General features: G+C 40.6%; 1 protein-coding gene across 1 annotated transcript; it reads left to right on the top strand.

The window, feature by feature from the left end:
- The first annotated feature begins 234 nt into the window (after positions 1-234).
- LOC146684680 (rho-related GTP-binding protein Rho6-like) lies at positions 235-11,811 on the top strand. The gene is made up of 5 exons (XM_085443898.1): positions 235-509; positions 929-1,016; positions 8,337-8,446; positions 8,540-8,674; positions 8,802-11,811. Exons 1-5 carry the CDS (start codon positions 390-392, stop codon positions 9,045-9,047), a joined length of 699 nt encoding a protein of 232 aa, XP_085300024.1. The 5' UTR covers positions 235-389; the 3' UTR covers positions 9,048-11,811.
- Positions 11,812-16,279: the final 4,468 nt, after the last annotated feature.

The raw sequence follows: 16,279 nt of genomic DNA, 5'->3' as shown, positions 1-16,279 counted from the left end.
CCGGACTTATGTTTAACATCCCTGGTCTACTGTGTCCTCTGTTGTCCCACATAAACAGTAAACAAAGTGTCCAAAATAAAAGCAGAAGAACATTCGTTTGTACTATTAAATAAAAGGATACTCGTGGTGAACAAGCTGCTCCTCCAACCCTATTAGAAGATGAGCTCTCGTGCACGGCCCTCCTCCTGCGGCTCGCGCACTGCGCAGCGCTCATTGGTTGGCGCGACAATATAAAGTTCCGCAGTGACTCCTTCACTGACTGCTGCTCAGCCTCACTCACTCACTGCAGGAGGACACCGTGTACGGTGCCCGGCGTCCGAGAGGATTTACCAAACTTTCCCGCATTTGCACTCGGGCTTCCTTTGAAGGTCTCCCTGTTTTATTCCAACATGAAGGAGCGAAGACTCACACAGCCGTTTGTAGGGAGGTGTAAGCTGGTGCTGGTTGGGGACGTCCAATGCGGTAAAACAGCGATGTTACAAGTCTTGGTGAAGGACTGCTATCCAGAGGTATGAGATTTCTGCACACGTCTCATGTGTCTGCAGTCGTTTTAGGATCAATACTGAGGAAAAATCCCTAAAAAATGTCTCATTATCATTCATTTATACGATGTTGTAGATTCTGTTCTGCATATTTTTTGGGGGGTATAATTGGTATAATTATAAATAGTGTGTAAGCTATAATAATGAGATTTTTTTTAGCTCACACACACATATACATATATATAATGCTGCTTACATTTAAGCATCAAGTCATGAACTGATGTGTTGATTTTGTTTAAATGTAAAAAAAAAAAAGAAGCAAAATTTAATCTAGAATAATATGTGAGAATATGTTGTAATTTCTTTTCTCACTGACTGATTAATTAAATCTACTTGTTTCTGTGTGTGTTTGTCTTTTTTAAATCTCTTTCTTTAATTGTTTCCAGACTTATGTCCCTACTGTGTTTGAGAACTACACAGCCTGTCTGGAGCTTGAAGACCAGCGTGTGGAGCTCAGCCTTTGGGACACATCAGGTGAGCTCCTCTTCTGTCTACCCTCAATTCAGTGTTATTTTAACTTTTGCTGCTTAGGTTGGGCAGTAAAGTAAGGTAATTTGGTTCACTGCTGGGATAAAGGGTCATTATTGGGAAACTCAGCCAGCCAGGAGTTGGTGAATCGAACCACGTCCCGTGTATTGTTTGGCTTACAGTTTTGTTGCTGTTTACTCAGTCTTCACATTCTGTCAATCCTGTTTTGATGCAGTTAAGCAGCTTTTCAGTGGTGTGAGATCTGCTGAGAGATCAGTGATCGGCAGGTCTGAGCCGCAAGCCTGCCTGGATTACTTTAAGAACATCTGGAGCCAAACATCCAGTTTTGAATCTGAAATCCTAATGAGCCAAATCTAGATTAAAAAGAGACCCGGTTTGAAAAACTATGAAACTGTTATTACGAATAAATAATCCTGATGGCTGGTAGACACATAAAATAAATCTGCTGGTTGTTGCTTTTTGATCCTTACATCCTTTTTTTGTGATTTCAACATTAAATCATTTATTATCTGTCATAAAAACTGAGAACAATACCAGCAAGCCTGGTGTGTTTCAATACCAGACCAAAACCTTCATATATGCAGTTTACAAAGATATTAGACTAATAAAAAATGTGGTGTTTACCATTCGTGTTCGAAAACGGCCTTAAGTAAATAATCAGTTTAGCAGCTGATTCAATTCCAGCACACTCAGCTGATCATTCAAGCCTGAATTTGCTGGCCTCTGGCCTCAACGTGGACAAAGTCAAGCTATCAATGTCACAAAAGAGTAAAGCAAAAGTAGATTTGATTATTTAGGTCTTAAATATAAAGCACACACCAGAATTTGCTGCTTCTAGTTTTTTTAATGTGATTTTTTTTTTTTTAAGTTAAGATTTCTGGGCTTGTAGGTTGAACAAATCAAGGTCTTAGCAGATGTTGCCATAACCTCTGTGAAAAGAAAAGAAATCAGCAGATAACGTATCATGAAAACAATCGGTTGTTTCTTCTTTTGTTTTTTGTTTTTTAGTTCCAAATGTTTCGTGTGCTTTGTGCCTCTGGGTTAATGTGCTAACTTCAGCTGACCTTTGAATGTACATAGAAATTATGTAAATAGGATCAATAAGCAAAGCCATCCGGTGCACTACAGATTTATTTCATAACAGCACTGGCTGAGGTTTTGTGTTCAGAGGAAGTTGAGCGGTGCCAGTTGGCCTTCAGTGGGGTTGTTTAACAGGGGGGCGAGGGGGATGCCTCGTCCACGCAGGGGGTGGAAGTCCACACGAGTGTGGATGAGCGCGTGTTTGTGCGCGTCCCTTCTTTACTATGCGTGTAACCGTGTGTGTGCGGCGTACAGTCGCTGTGAACAGAAGGCACCAGTGAGGGATACTGAGAGTAAAGAGAAGCATGACCTCCTCACTGCCTTATGGTGTGTGCTGCTTTGAAAAAAGAGGTCTTATGTAACTGAAAGCAGCACTGAACTAATGTAGGTTTGTGTGTTTGTCTCCCACGAAGTGAAAACTTTCTGGACAGTCACCCTTTCCAGAGGAAACGTTGCATAAGACCGATTTACATTTAGAGCACAAACATAAACACGAGCTTCCCATCTCTCTTTGTTTTGCTTATTAATTCCGCTTTCCTGTTGTCTTTATTCAAACATGTAGAAGACGTTTTCTGATAATGGATTTCAATATTTTCACATTTAACCAAGCTAACTGTTCGGTAGAGAAATGAAGAGTGAGTGCTATAACTTCCTGAAGCACAAATTGGTTCCTCGAGATGTCTTAAGGTATTCGGTGTCCACAGAATTTGATATGTCTTATAAACTAATTATTATCATTTCAGATTTACTGACACTGCCTAAGGAGGAAAAAAAAGAGATTTTTACCCTATTTCTATGTGCATCTTAAGTTTCTTTGCATATGAAAGGCTGTTTTATTTCTGATTTATATTAAGGCAGTCTTATAGTCCTCTTGGTGTACAAAGATGAGTGCAGCTCCCACCATTTGCTTTTTTGTGTGAGAGTAGAGCGGACAGTTGCAACAGCTCCTGTTTGCTCAGCTAAAAGGGTTTTGTGTGCGTGTGTGTGTGTTTGGCTTGTCTTGTTTGTGTGTCCAGGCAGGGGGCTGCTAATGTGTGGGAGGTGGTAGGTGCTAGAAGTTGTGTCCTCTTTAGATATGTCTGCCTCCTCTTTCTCAAGCCTTACATCACCCTGGATAGTTATGTGACGGCCGCTTTGATTCCCTCTGAAAGATAGAGATTGTGTAAGTTGACTTACTTTGCAGCTTTAAGTCCAAAAATTTAGACGGGCTGAACCAACCAAGAGTTCGTTTGAACAGGGTTGCTTCTTGGCAGTAATATTGTTGTAAAACGTTTAGTTATTGACTGTAAAGCTCATCAAGATAACATGATTGTTTGTTTGTCCAGCTGGGGGACTAATAGAAAAATCTATCTTTGCTATAATTATGACCTCTTATATCAGCACAGAAGGCTTGAAGTTAACCTCGGAGGACAGGAGAAGGAAATTACATTTTAGTGTTAGTGTGTGCGGAGTGATTAGGTAGCAGAGGGAAGACAATAGAAAGCGGACATCCTGTCAGTCTGTTTTTAGCACTTCCTGAGAATGATATAAAAAAAAGTTGCTTTTTTTGGAATTGTAAGCTAAATATGCTTCCTTAATGTCATAATTCACTAGGACAAACAAGGTGTTATACAATGCTCAGGAGGAGGTTTTTATATGTTAGGGCTTTAAGTTTGATAGAGGAAAAAGCCTTCAAATACATTTTAAAAATGTGCAATGATGTCAAGGTATCTGCAAGGGCTAAGAAATCAGAAGATCAACCTTTAATACTAAAGGTATTAAAGGTACTACTCTCCTTTAAGTGAGATTTAAGTGGACAACACAGCCTCTCAGTACAGTGATTGCTCCACAAAAGACTATAGTGAAGCAAATAATCATAATTAAATTGTGGGTACTATACAGCAGTGCTATAAAAGTTGATGTTATTTTGCAGCAGGTGTATGTAAATTCGTATTGTTTTTGCTGGTTTCCATCGAGCTGAGTATTTGAAACTGTGGATCGTGAAATACAGCGTAAAGTTTTGGAGTAATTGTTTAAAAATTTAAAAGAAGCATTTGGACAACTAAAAGTGTTACATTAAGATGGATAACAGTTCCTTATGTAGCAGGTTGAATATAAGGCTTCAGCTAGCAGTAGTTTAGGTTGGGTTAGCAAAAACACTAGATGTAGCTGGGAGGCAGTTAGCTAAAAAAAGACAGCAACAATCCACCTAAAAGCATAACATAAATCTGTATATTATATCTTATTTGTCTATACAAATACCACTGTGTGAGAGTTGTTATGGTCTGTAGTCTGTGGACTCTGTGTTTCTGCTTAAGTTTATTAATATTCTGTGGTTTTGTTTATTTTGGGTTGTTTGTGATCATCTCTAGTGTTTTGTGTCCTCTGTGCTCTCCTTTTCCACGTTTCAAGTTTCTATGTTCTGTCACCCCAATCTGTGTTAAGTTTGCGTGTTTAGAGTGTTGTCGGTGTGTTTCCTGTTTTATTTTGAAGGTCAGTTTCTCTTGTCAGTGTTTCAAGTTTCGCTTCCCCTTGTCATGTTATGTCCAATTAATCCCAGCCGTGTCTCCCTTCTGTCTCACGGTCCCTGATTGCCCTGTGTGTATTTAAGCCCTGTGTTTTCTTGGGTGCGTTGCTGGTTCGTCTGTGTTCTTTTTCTGCTTCATTCTGTTATTTCTGCGTTTCATGGCGGCGTTTTGTTAGTTTCTCCCAGTATAGGTTTTTTAGGCTACATCTACACGTACCCGGGTATTTTTGAAAACGCAGATTTTTCTATGCGTTTGCACCTTTCGTCCACACGTAAACGGCGTTTTTTAAAAACTCCGGCCAGGGTGGATATTTTTGAAAACTCCGTTTTTGCATTTACGTGTGGACAAGAAAACGCAGCGTCAAAGGTGTGCGCCTTTTTTGACGTCACACTGTGCGCCACGTTATTGTTTCGGTGAAATGAATTTCTACAATACTGTTACTGTTAATTGTACTCTCTGCAGTGTTTAAATGCTTACATATACACACACAGTTACTGTTCCTCCACACATAGAATAGAATAGAATAGAATAGAATAGCCTTTATTGTCATTGTACAGAGTACAACGAAATTGGAGTGCCACTCCCTTGGTGCAAGTTTCAATAATAAATATAAATGTAAAATATAAAAAGTACAAAAAAACCAATCGTAAGTACTCAAACAATAGTATGTACAATATATACAGGATAGCAGCATTAATATAATGACAGTATGAATAGCAGCATAATATAATGACAGTGACGGTATGGAATAGGTTCAATTGTTTTTGTGCTTATTTACTACGGTGATAGCTCTGGGAAAGAAGCTATCCCTGAATCTGTTTGTCCTGGTTTTATGTGACCTGTACCGTCGGCCTGACGGTAATAGTTCAAACAGTTGGTTGCTGGGGTGAGAGTGGTCCTTGATGATATTGCCAGCTCTGCTGAGGTACCGAGAGTTTGCAGTGACCTCCAGGCTGGGCAGAGAGCAGCCAGTGATCTTCTGGGCTGTGTTGATGACCCTCTGCAGTACTTTCCTGTCTGCAGCTGAGCACCCTGCATACCATGTTGTTATGCCGTACGTTAGGATGCTCTCTATGGTGGCTCTGTAAAATGTCACCAGCAGCCTCTCCTCCAGGTTGTTCCTCCTGAGCACTCTCAGAAAGTGGAGACGCTGCTGGGCCTTTTTAACCACCGCTGTAGTACATACGACTAGGATCTGCTTCTATGCCCCATCTTTGTTTACTATTTCCCACCGAGGCTTCTAGACTTCTGATTGGCCAACATTTCTACACGGTTAGGAATATATCGCCACCTGTTGCTTTGGCATGTTCCTAGCAGCGTTTTCCTTCATTTCTGCGTTTACGTGTGGACGGGATTATTTTTTAAAACGAAAACAGAAAATCTCCATTTTCAAAAATACCCGTGTACGTGCGGACGTAGCCTTAGCTTCTGTTTTTGTTTGTTTCACTTACCGGTTTAATAAAGTTCACCTGCATCTGACGCTTGGGTCCTACTTTCAACCTCCACTCGTCTGCCAATGCAGACGTGACAAGAGTAATGTGTTTGATGCTGTTGAATAATGTTTTGAACAACAAACATTGCAGAAAAATGAAGAAGACGCATATACATTTTTGCAGCTTTGATTATCAGTTGCAGTTCAGTGAGTGGCGATAACAACAGTTACTGCGCTTGACTGAAAAGCAGTCTGACAGTAGAGCCCACTGACATTGTAGATTGTTGAACCATGCTAGCTGCTTTCATCTCTTTTCATCCAGAATGGAGATTATTTGAATTCTTCACTACAAAGATAAAGAAAAGTGTTTTCCAAGAATGTTACATACCTTCCAACCACAACCTTCCAACTCTTGCACGAGAATTTATGTTTAGAATTAGAATTTAAAATTAGAATTTATGTTTTTTTTCATTAGGGAATAATAAAGTATTCTGGTTCTGATTGTGATATAGAGATATACTAATTTTACTAACAGGCCATTATTTTAGGTACACATGTTCAGCTGCTTGTTGCAAATATCTAATCAGCCAATCACACGACAGCAAGACGTCAAGATGGTCAAGACAAACTGCTGAAGTTCAAACTTAGCATCTGCTGCAGCTCACAGATGGCAGGGTCATAATTTGGCATCATGAAAGCATGGATTAATCCTGCCTATCATCTGCTGTTTAGTGTTTGTTGTTACGGTTTAGTGGATAATATTTTCTTTGCATACTTTGGGGTCATTAGTACCAAGTGAGCATTATTGAAAAGCCACAGCTTACCCAAGTATTATTGCTGACCATGTCCATCCCTTTATGACCACAGTGCACTCATGTCACAAAGCTTAGATCATCTCAAACTGCTTTCTTGAACATAAGAGTGACTTTACTGTACTCAAATGAGCTCCACAGCCACCAGTGTGTATGTCTTTATTAGAGAACAAATATGTAAAGAGTCTACCTGAACATTTAACCAGGGTTTCTATTTTATCATTCAAAACTCTGGTATGAAAAGTTTTCTATTGAATCATTGAAAGATAGTTGCACTGTCTGACTCACTGAGTTAGTGGACTTTTCTGGAAAATTTCCCATCAGTGGGAAGGCTCCAGGCTTTGTGAAACTCTCATGAGCTTGGCAGGGGTGTATGTGTCTGTTTGTGTTTGTACTGTGTTAATGTGAGTAGGATGACTGTGATGGAACATTATAATACTGTCAGCTGGCACACCGTAGAAAGAGCAGTCATATTTTTGTTTTTGCTGGCTAACAAAATTGAAAAAAAGCTTTCAGTTTTCAGAGATGTTGTTTCGTGCCGAGTGGCCGACTGTGGAGGGTTGAGTTCTTAGGACCGAAGAGCACGACACAAGAAGCAGGTTATAGAAATAAAAAAGTAAAAGCTTTACTTACAAAAATAGGTTCAAGGATGGAAAGTCCAGGCAGGCAGACAAAGCACACAGTCCAGGCAGTGATAAAGTCAAAGTACAGGCAAATTTAACCCCGTAACGACTAATGTGTCATATTTGCTACATGAGATTTTGTGTGTTTTTGAGACTTTTACATCATCATCAAAAAAAAAACTTCAACATTAAATCAACAGTAAATTCAACAATAAATAAAAATTGTGAGATGTAGCAAATATGATACAAATTAAAACTCATATGCTCAAATTAATATTTAATTAATCTAAACTATTGTCAGAAGGTTCAATAAACACTCATTTTTTAAAATTGCATTTTCTTGCCATTAATTCGTTGTTCAGGCTTTGAATGACTAAAAAGAAATCAGAATCAGAACCACAATGTTGCATAGATGTGACATAAACTGCCAGTCTGACATATAACTAGCAGAGGAATGGGTGTATACACTGTGTGGAAAAATTAGTAAAGGTGAGCAAAGCCCCTAAAACAAGCAAAACATTTATTAAAAATGAAAACTGTGGTGTATTAGAACACCATCTTATGCATGCTACCCATTCTTTGCACCTGTGGCAGCTGATCCATTGTGTGCGATGCCTTTTTAAGACAGTGGGGTGCACACATTTGTCAGAGTGAACATGTCCCAGGTGATGCAGCAGGCAGGAAAAGCAGTGCAGGCGGGAGTGACTGGTCTAAAGAGACAGCAGAATGGATCACGAGACGCAAAAACCAAACTAAATGAATGGAGAAGCTCGGAATCCTAAATCTCTAGCTTCCTAAATTGCATATTTAGAAAATTATGGTCTCATTTTGTCAATTCTCTGTCTCGTTAGGTTCTCCGTACTACGACAATGTCAGGCCTCTCTGCTACAGCGACTCAGATGCAGTCCTCTTATGCTTTGACATCAGCCGACCGGACACAGTAGACGGTGCACTCAAGAAGGTATGTATCCCTGCAGTTTGCCCTCATTGATCAGTTGTCTGCCATCCCTCATGTCTATTCTTGCCCAGTTAAACCTGTTTCCTTTATTTGCAGTGGAAAGCAGAAATCCAGGACTTCTGCCCCAGCACTCGGATCCTGCTAGTAGGCTGCAAGACGGACCTGCGCACAGACGTGTGCACCCGCATGGAGCTGTCCAATCAGAAACAGGCTCCAATCTCCCACGAACAGGTTTGTTCCTCATCAACTTTTTGCTCCTTAGTATCTGCTTAAGCTTCTGTCTCCATCCTGTCTACAAGCCCCTCCTTTGTCTTTGATTTCCTCCGACCCAGACTCATCTCTTCCTTCAATTTTATAGGGTTCATCATTAGCCAAGCAGCTTGGAGCCGAGGCTTACTTGGAGTGCTCAGCTTTCACATCAGAGAAGAGCATCCACAGTGTTTTCCGTACCGCGGCTCTGGCCTGCATGAACAAACTCCAACCCACCAATAAGCCCAGCCCAGTCCGGCGCCTCTCCAAGAGACTCCTACACCTGCCCAGCAAGACGGAACTCCTCTCCTCCACCTTCAGCAAGGACAAGTCCAAGAGCTGCTCCATCATGTGAATACTACTAAGATAAATGTGGCAAAAGGACAAACGAACGAGACTGTTGCTGGCTCAGCGGGGGTGCCTGGTGTGCAAGGGAAAGAGAGCAATTATGTGGATTTTTACAAAGCCTCTCTCTCTCTCCTTTGCAGCTTCCTCCTGCAAACTCCTGTCAACCGCTTCCAGAAAAATCACTTTCTATATTCAACTCCAGTGCTGAAGTTTTGATCATGACTTGCCACCAGCATCACAATATCTGCAGAGAGAGAGAATTATGTTTGATGTTCAATTAAACCATGTGCTAGCAGAGCATAACAGGCGCTTTAAGGTGCTGTGAATCGTCTTGAATAAGGTCACTACTGCCTCTTTACCAAAGGAAGGGTTTGTAACTATTACATCTGACTGCATTTAAAATTCTGAAGGCAGTGCCCTTTCCCATCCATCTTTGTTTGAATGTCTGTCTGAGGTCACCGTATGGGCTGAGTGACGAGATTAAATGTAAAATCTGACATCTGACAGGAATTGGTATCAACAGAAATACGGTGCGGGGGATTGAAAATGGCAGGCCTTGGAGAAATTCCTCTCCCAGCTGACCCCTCTTGGTATATCGGTTGGAAATTAAAGCTGAAAGTGGAGAAAAGGTGGGGAGAGAGAGGAGGGGTTTGGCGAGCAGAGCGCTCATTTGCAAAGGCAGCGGGAGGACAAACCGAGAGCTCGTCTGAAGGAGCACAATGTGACTCAGCACTCACATGATCTGCAAAACAGTCACGGGTTGGACGTGCTGTGCTTAAAAACAAATAAACAAACACGTGCATGTCTTTGTGGATTCTCTGCCATTACCCATCATCACCCACCACGGCAGTCTTTTGTTCAGTGTTACTAACCACAGGCCTTTATTATGGCACTGATGAATCATCTTACCCTGCTTAATGGATATCGGTTTTTATACATGTTCCAGCATAAAAATGAAGTTGTTCTTGCTGGGCCTTCATCGATTACACAAAGATGTCCTTTTACACAACACAAACTCGATAGATGTATTTTAGTGTACCAAAAGAAATCTTTCTTTTCAAATCCCTCTCCTGCTAGACGTTTAATGACAAGTAGTCCTGGGAGGCTTAGGAGCCATAAACGTGCTTATCAGGGTTCATGAACTCCAGGGGCTGATTTTAAGGGGTATGAAACTGATTAGCAATTTTACCAACAGAAAATTGCCTGATGGACAATGGACTGTTAAAAAAGGAAGACCAAAATTGGGTCATACTTTTCTCCTTCTTTACAAAAATCTTGACACAGGCCTACAATTTCAATAATGAAACCTCCATTATAATTTCTAAGCTGGAAAGGTGGCTAATGTTCATTCTCAATGGGCCCAAAATTGTATAAGTGTGTGGAACATTAGGATAACTCCCAAAAGAAGAAGCCTAAACCTTTTCCTTTTCTTATGACAGCAAATGAGTCTTCTCTTTTTTTTACATCCATGCTAGTAGTAGCTAATCAAGCCTTGCATTGATTAGCTACCAATCTTCAAGTATTAAGAGACACTTGAAGATTGCTTGTCTGGTGCTTCAACCATAAAACATTTTCCAGCTTCATGAACTTTCTGGTACAGTATCCGCTCTTTAACTCTTTAAATCTGCCTGCTTATAGAATAAAATGACCGGGTGTGCATCAGAAGTTAGTGAGGGTGATCTCTGCCTATGCAGCTATGCTCGGAAGAACCCAGAAACTGCTCTAAAGGTTGTCAAACCCTGGCTTTATTGATATATACTGAGGTGCTAAAAGTCATCATTAAGGGACAAGGGAGGTTGTCAAATGCCATTTTGATGGGGAAGTTAAGCAGTAGTTTGTCCCAAAAGCTGTTAACAGACTGATTTGTAATATGGAGAAGTTTCTCCAAGCTCAATTCTTAACTAAGTTTCCTTGAGAGAGGAACAGGCTGCTCCTGACTTTTTTCTTCCTCATTTCTTTTTTTATGCATTAGATATATTTGGATATATATATATATATATATATATATATATACATTTTCATCCTAATCCGGCCTTTTCCCCCCCGGTGGATGCTTTGTTGTGGCTGTCACGGGTGTTTTTGTAGCTGATGATGTTGTTCTTGTATTCACCGGAGTCTTCTGGCATTAGCTGCTGTTGACAGCTCGGCTAATGGAGGACTTGATGATTTGTAGGTCTGCGCCGAGAAGCCCGGCAATGCGCGGATCACTGGAATTTAACGTGTTGCCTAGCAACAGTGTGAGCAGGGGCAGTTCCTGTTTCTCGGAGAGGAGGAGGGAGGGATCTCTCAGAGAAGGCGCCTGACCTTTTTATTTGTAGCATTTAGACAGAAGGAACAGCAAAGGTGATGGCTGCACATATCGGAGCAGCGGACTGTTGGGGATGTCCCGAGCCGTCACGTGTTGTCTAAAACTTGTCTTTGTAACACTACTGCAGTCATTTTTTTCACTCCTCAGTCCTGCCTGGAACATCATGTCACCCTTAAGTTGTATTTGTCTAATGTACAGCCATTATTTAAGTCTCTCTCTCTGTTTTTTTTTTTTTTTTTTTTTGTATATATCCTTTTAGAAATTCCCCAAAGAATATCAGTGAAGCAAAACTAAATGTTCATGTGAAGTTGCCAATTATTGCTTAAATTATTGACTTGAGTTCTGTACTTGTTAATGCCATACACTAACTTCTAAGTCTTTTACTTAATAAATATGTCTGAAGTTTATTTTAAGTCTGTGTTTCTGTGTTAAGCTTATTAAAGGTGAAACTTTGTTGGCTGTATTAAGTCAGTTTTCTTTATGCAACCTGATATCACAAATCTGTTGGTGCACTCTGACCTTGGACATTTCATCTCATTTAAATGAAAACTTCACAAAAGCTCTTTAACAGGAGCAAGAGCAGCTGAAGAGCTGAAGGATCCTTCTTGGACAGCCATATGTACTGACCAGTGATTATAAAGAAATCCACACCCACCCTGACTGACTCCCCGCTATATCTCTCTACTTTGGTCAAAGTACATCACACTGCACTTTTCAAGGTTTTGTTTAGCAGGAGCAAATGATTATTTGGGTACACTAATCAAATTCCAAGACTGATAGCTTGGCAGCACATTGTCTATTTTGTCTTAAAGATAACCTTTAATATCACTCACTCTTACTTTCTTGATCGAGGACACAATGGCCTACTTCACAGTCATCACAAAGAAATGCGGCATTACAAATAACACTATGCTTGAATGAAAAGCCTTACAAATAGTACCAATGGCAAGGCTGCATTTAAAAAGATTTGTGGACAAAAATGATCAAGTCTAAACAAGGCTCTGGACGTACTGATGAAACATGTGCACACGCTTAAAAACACACATGTCCAGTGCTGCAAGTACCACAATCGTGATAAAGAAAGGTGATTTAAGTGACAAGCATCTCTGATCGCACAACACACAAAAACCTTGCAGAAGACCACACCATGTGTTGATCCTCTCAGCCAAAAATAGGAAACTGAGGACGCAATTGCCGTCTTGTTCACCAAACCAACACAACAGAAGACTGGAAAAATGTTGCTCACTCTATGGCAACATTCAGATCAGTCAGAATTTAAAATAAACAACATGGAAACGGGGAGGGTGGTTAATCTTTTTTTTTTATATACCTGAAATGTACCCGATTTTAAGATCGCTCCTAGGTGCACAGGTAACCATGTTAGCAAGTCTGTAGCACTTAATGCGAACCTAAAAAACAACTCTATATGCACTGATGACACTGGCTGTTGTAGAAAGCCACTAGAGGTCTTCTGTTCCCCAGCACAGGCCATGAATAATAAGCCTAAACACAGAGAACCACTCCTTGAGGTCAACTGGGTGGTGTGGGGGTTTTGTGATTATAGATTATATGTTTTCAAGCCTTAAAACAACAACAACAACTTGATAACACATGCAGTGTTTAAACCTAAAACAGCTCTTTACCTTCAGCACAACAGGAGTTTTAATGCGTTAACTGCATATTGAACTGGGGGATAGTGGGGAACTGGAAACACAGATAGGCTAAATAAACGTAAATAAACGACTGTCACGTTTTGTTTTGACCACAGTCTGTATTAACAAGCTAGCAAGAGAACATCTATTCAGTTAGCTGAAAAATCTTAAGCTTTGCCACTTTTTATTTAGTAATGAGTAAATGGTCTCTTAGGAAGCAAATAACCAGGATAAGCTTGAACCTATTTGCTAGCACGATGCTGTGGTGTTTCTGCTATAAGGTTAAACTTTTTTAAATGGAGTCATTTCTTAAATAAATTAGCCCCCTGCTATTTCAGTGGTTTCCATTTCTTTTGCCTTTCCTTGTTTACACAAACCATCCTCCGTGACCTCCACCTCTAAATTTGCTTTGTCTTTCGCCCGGCTGATATTGGCCCTTATCAGAATCTCCTTGGCTGCGTCCTGCTCTCCCACTGATGATAGGACATGGATGAAAGGTCTGAATGTTTGCAATGCCTGAGCTGTCACACACAGGATACAGCATTAACTTATCCAGTACAGTCAAGGCAATTGTGGGAATATTCTCTGCACCGGCAGCTTCAGATAAATTTCATCTCTTGGCTCCTCCAACATTGATTTTCTACAACAAGAAATGGAATAGCGGTCTGATCATCTTTTGGATAAACAGGGCTGCCAGCCAGCCTGTCTCCCTACGACACTCCCTTCTCTTATCTTTTCCTACAGTTTCTGTCTCTCTGTTTTTCTTCAGCACATTTATCAAAAAATTTGCCCATGTACATTACATGTCTCCGCAAATCAGATAACGGTCTGACAAAAGCGTACTCAGCCTGTCATCCATGGCAGGTTGCTCGAAGGCATGATTATTCTTTAAGATCACAGTCACGGCAGGCATGTGGTCTTTTGACAAATACTGCACCTTTGTGGATTGCGAAATGTAACTCCTGAGCTGGTTATACTGCAGACTGCCATTAAAATGATAATTGAACAAGTATGTGAATAGACCTACAGGGAATCTTGTGTATAACTTTGATCATACTTTCATGTCTGACTGTGAAATATGAAGCTAGACTAGAAATAAAGCCATATAAAAGCTATATAGTAACAGATATAAAGCATTTGTTGTAAACACATAGAAAGGACTTATAGTTGATTATCTGTTGAGTCGTGCTCAGTTGACACATAAAATATGAACGTTGTAGCTTGTATATTAATGTAAAAATTTTAGATATAATGGCGTAAATAATGTGAAATAACCCATGTGAGCAAAAACTTTACCATGAAGACATGTGGTGCAGCTGTACCTTAGTAGGCTTCCAGAAGGTGACCAATCAGAGAGAAATAAGTTTTTATAGAACGGGATTTCAAGGGAAAGGATCACAGACTCTGTAGACTCTCAACAAAAGGCGACATAGTTTCCATAAACTGCAGTTCATCTAATGGCCACTTGAAACTGGCTCCAAGCTCGCTATAGTCTTATCTTACAATTTTGTGTTCAACGCTCTGCAAATGATAACTTTTGGCTCCAAAAAAACCCCAAAATGATAGAAATCTAAATACTAAAACTGAAACTTTAAAATCCGATGACGAAGGTATGGTGGTTGTGTCCATCATTAATATAATACAGTCTACGCTTTAGATAAAAGATGAACTGAGAAGTTGTTTAAAGTAGAAAAACAAATATTTTCGGTAGGGCTCATGCAAAGCTACTCTAGTCCCAGGATATTGAAGTTTTAATTTCTTTTTACTTGGCAGTGGATAAAAGCAAAAAAAAAAAAAGCTGATTTATTGATCAAATTAACTCCATTTTCTATGCCAGCTTCTGAAAAACAATCCCTGCTTGGAAAACAGATTTGTGCAGCCCAGAAGAGGCACATGTGGCACTGACATATTTGATGTAAACTAATGAACAGGTCAGCAGCAAGTGATCTGTGCAGTCTAGACATTTGTCCCTTCCTCTCATGATGGATAGGAGCCTGCAGCACAGACGGTGAGACTGCCTAGGACCGGGATCGGGATCCAGAGGGAGGATGACTGAGGGAAGAGCACTGCCATCTGAAACCCTCTTGAGGAGCTGGAGAAAATGGTCGCTTGTGCAGAGCGTCTCATTACTACACAAGCACATCATCTATCAGACATGGCAGTGCAGACCCACACGAAACACACACGTGTTGCAGGTTCACACACACACACAAACTATTGCATACATCTTGCACAGCAGCAGCAGAAAAGGAAGCTGAGGAGAGAATATGGGTTGGCAAAGCTATGCTGTCTGATTGCTGATGAGCTATCTGCACACTGACATGTAGGTTACGTTCTCTCTGTGCAGTGAGCTTTGCCACAGCTGCTCTGACGGTCTCGTAATTCCTGTCTCAGGATGGAAAATGGGGTTGCAGTCGAAGGCTCAGCTGGATGAGGAGCAGAGGAACGACTGTCCTACATGAGCGACCCTCTGTTTCAAACTAGCACACTGCTATATCTGCATAATCCATGAACTGTAAGCAATAGTTTGATACTTGGGAAGATGAAAACCACTTGCAGCAAAAGTTAACAAATCAACAGATCATAGGGATAAATAAGTCTTTGCCTACCACCTGGGTCTAGACACATATATTTGCCAGAACAGAAATGAACTTAAAACAAGTACTTAGTATCTTGGTTATCCTTTGTCAACCACAGTTTGTGAGCCTTCCAAATTCCCATCACATATATGTTTATATCTGTCATCTCTTCTCTGAATAAAAGAACAAACTAGCAGTCCTGGCACAGCTGCAAACATGAGAAAAATCAGAGCGGATTTTTTTCTGATTGTGCAGGACTTTGTAATGCTTCATGCAATCAGTCCATCTCTGTGTGTCTGATTTTTGAGTCCAGAGCTGTTCTGATGTGATGGCTTCACGCAGCTCTCGGCCTGTTTGTCAGTGAGCTTCTGGCTATTTAATGAGGCATACAAACATCACTAGACAGCACGCAGCACAGCCTCTGTAGCCTTAAACCCTGAGGATTCATTCTTTTTAATATTAACCACATTACGCTGTTTTAGCATTTACATGCAGTGCACAACAAACTGAAAATCAAATACAGCGCTCGATAAATATGGGATAGATGTCATTGGGGCACTATCAATTATACCCATATGGGGCAATTTTAAGTTCGTATGTGTATCTGTGGGCAAATTATCTGCAGCTTCGGGCAGCCATGCGTAATCATGCACATGTGAACTGGTGTATGAATGTGTGTCAGGGTGTGCTGTGTATACTA

Source organism: Copadichromis virginalis, linkage group LG20 (genome assembly GCF_057382275.1).
Source record: "Copadichromis virginalis isolate Kocher_CV1m ecotype Utaka linkage group LG20, C_Virginalis_male_GT1.1, whole genome shotgun sequence".
Taxonomy (NCBI): domain Eukaryota; kingdom Metazoa; phylum Chordata; class Actinopteri; order Cichliformes; family Cichlidae; genus Copadichromis; species Copadichromis virginalis.
This window is presented reverse-complemented; position numbering and strand designations above follow the sequence as displayed.

Coding starts and splice junctions, on each gene's coding strand:
- LOC146684680 (XM_085443898.1), top strand. CDS start 390: ATGAAGGAGCGAAGACTCACACAGCCGTTTGTAGGGAGGTGTAAGCTG. Junction 510..928: donor TGAAGGACTGCTATCCAGAG/GTATGAGATTTC, acceptor AATTGTTTCCAG/ACTTATGTCCCTACTGTGTT. Junction 8,675..8,801: donor CTCCAATCTCCCACGAACAG/GTTTGTTCCTCA, acceptor TCAATTTTATAG/GGTTCATCATTAGCCAAGCA.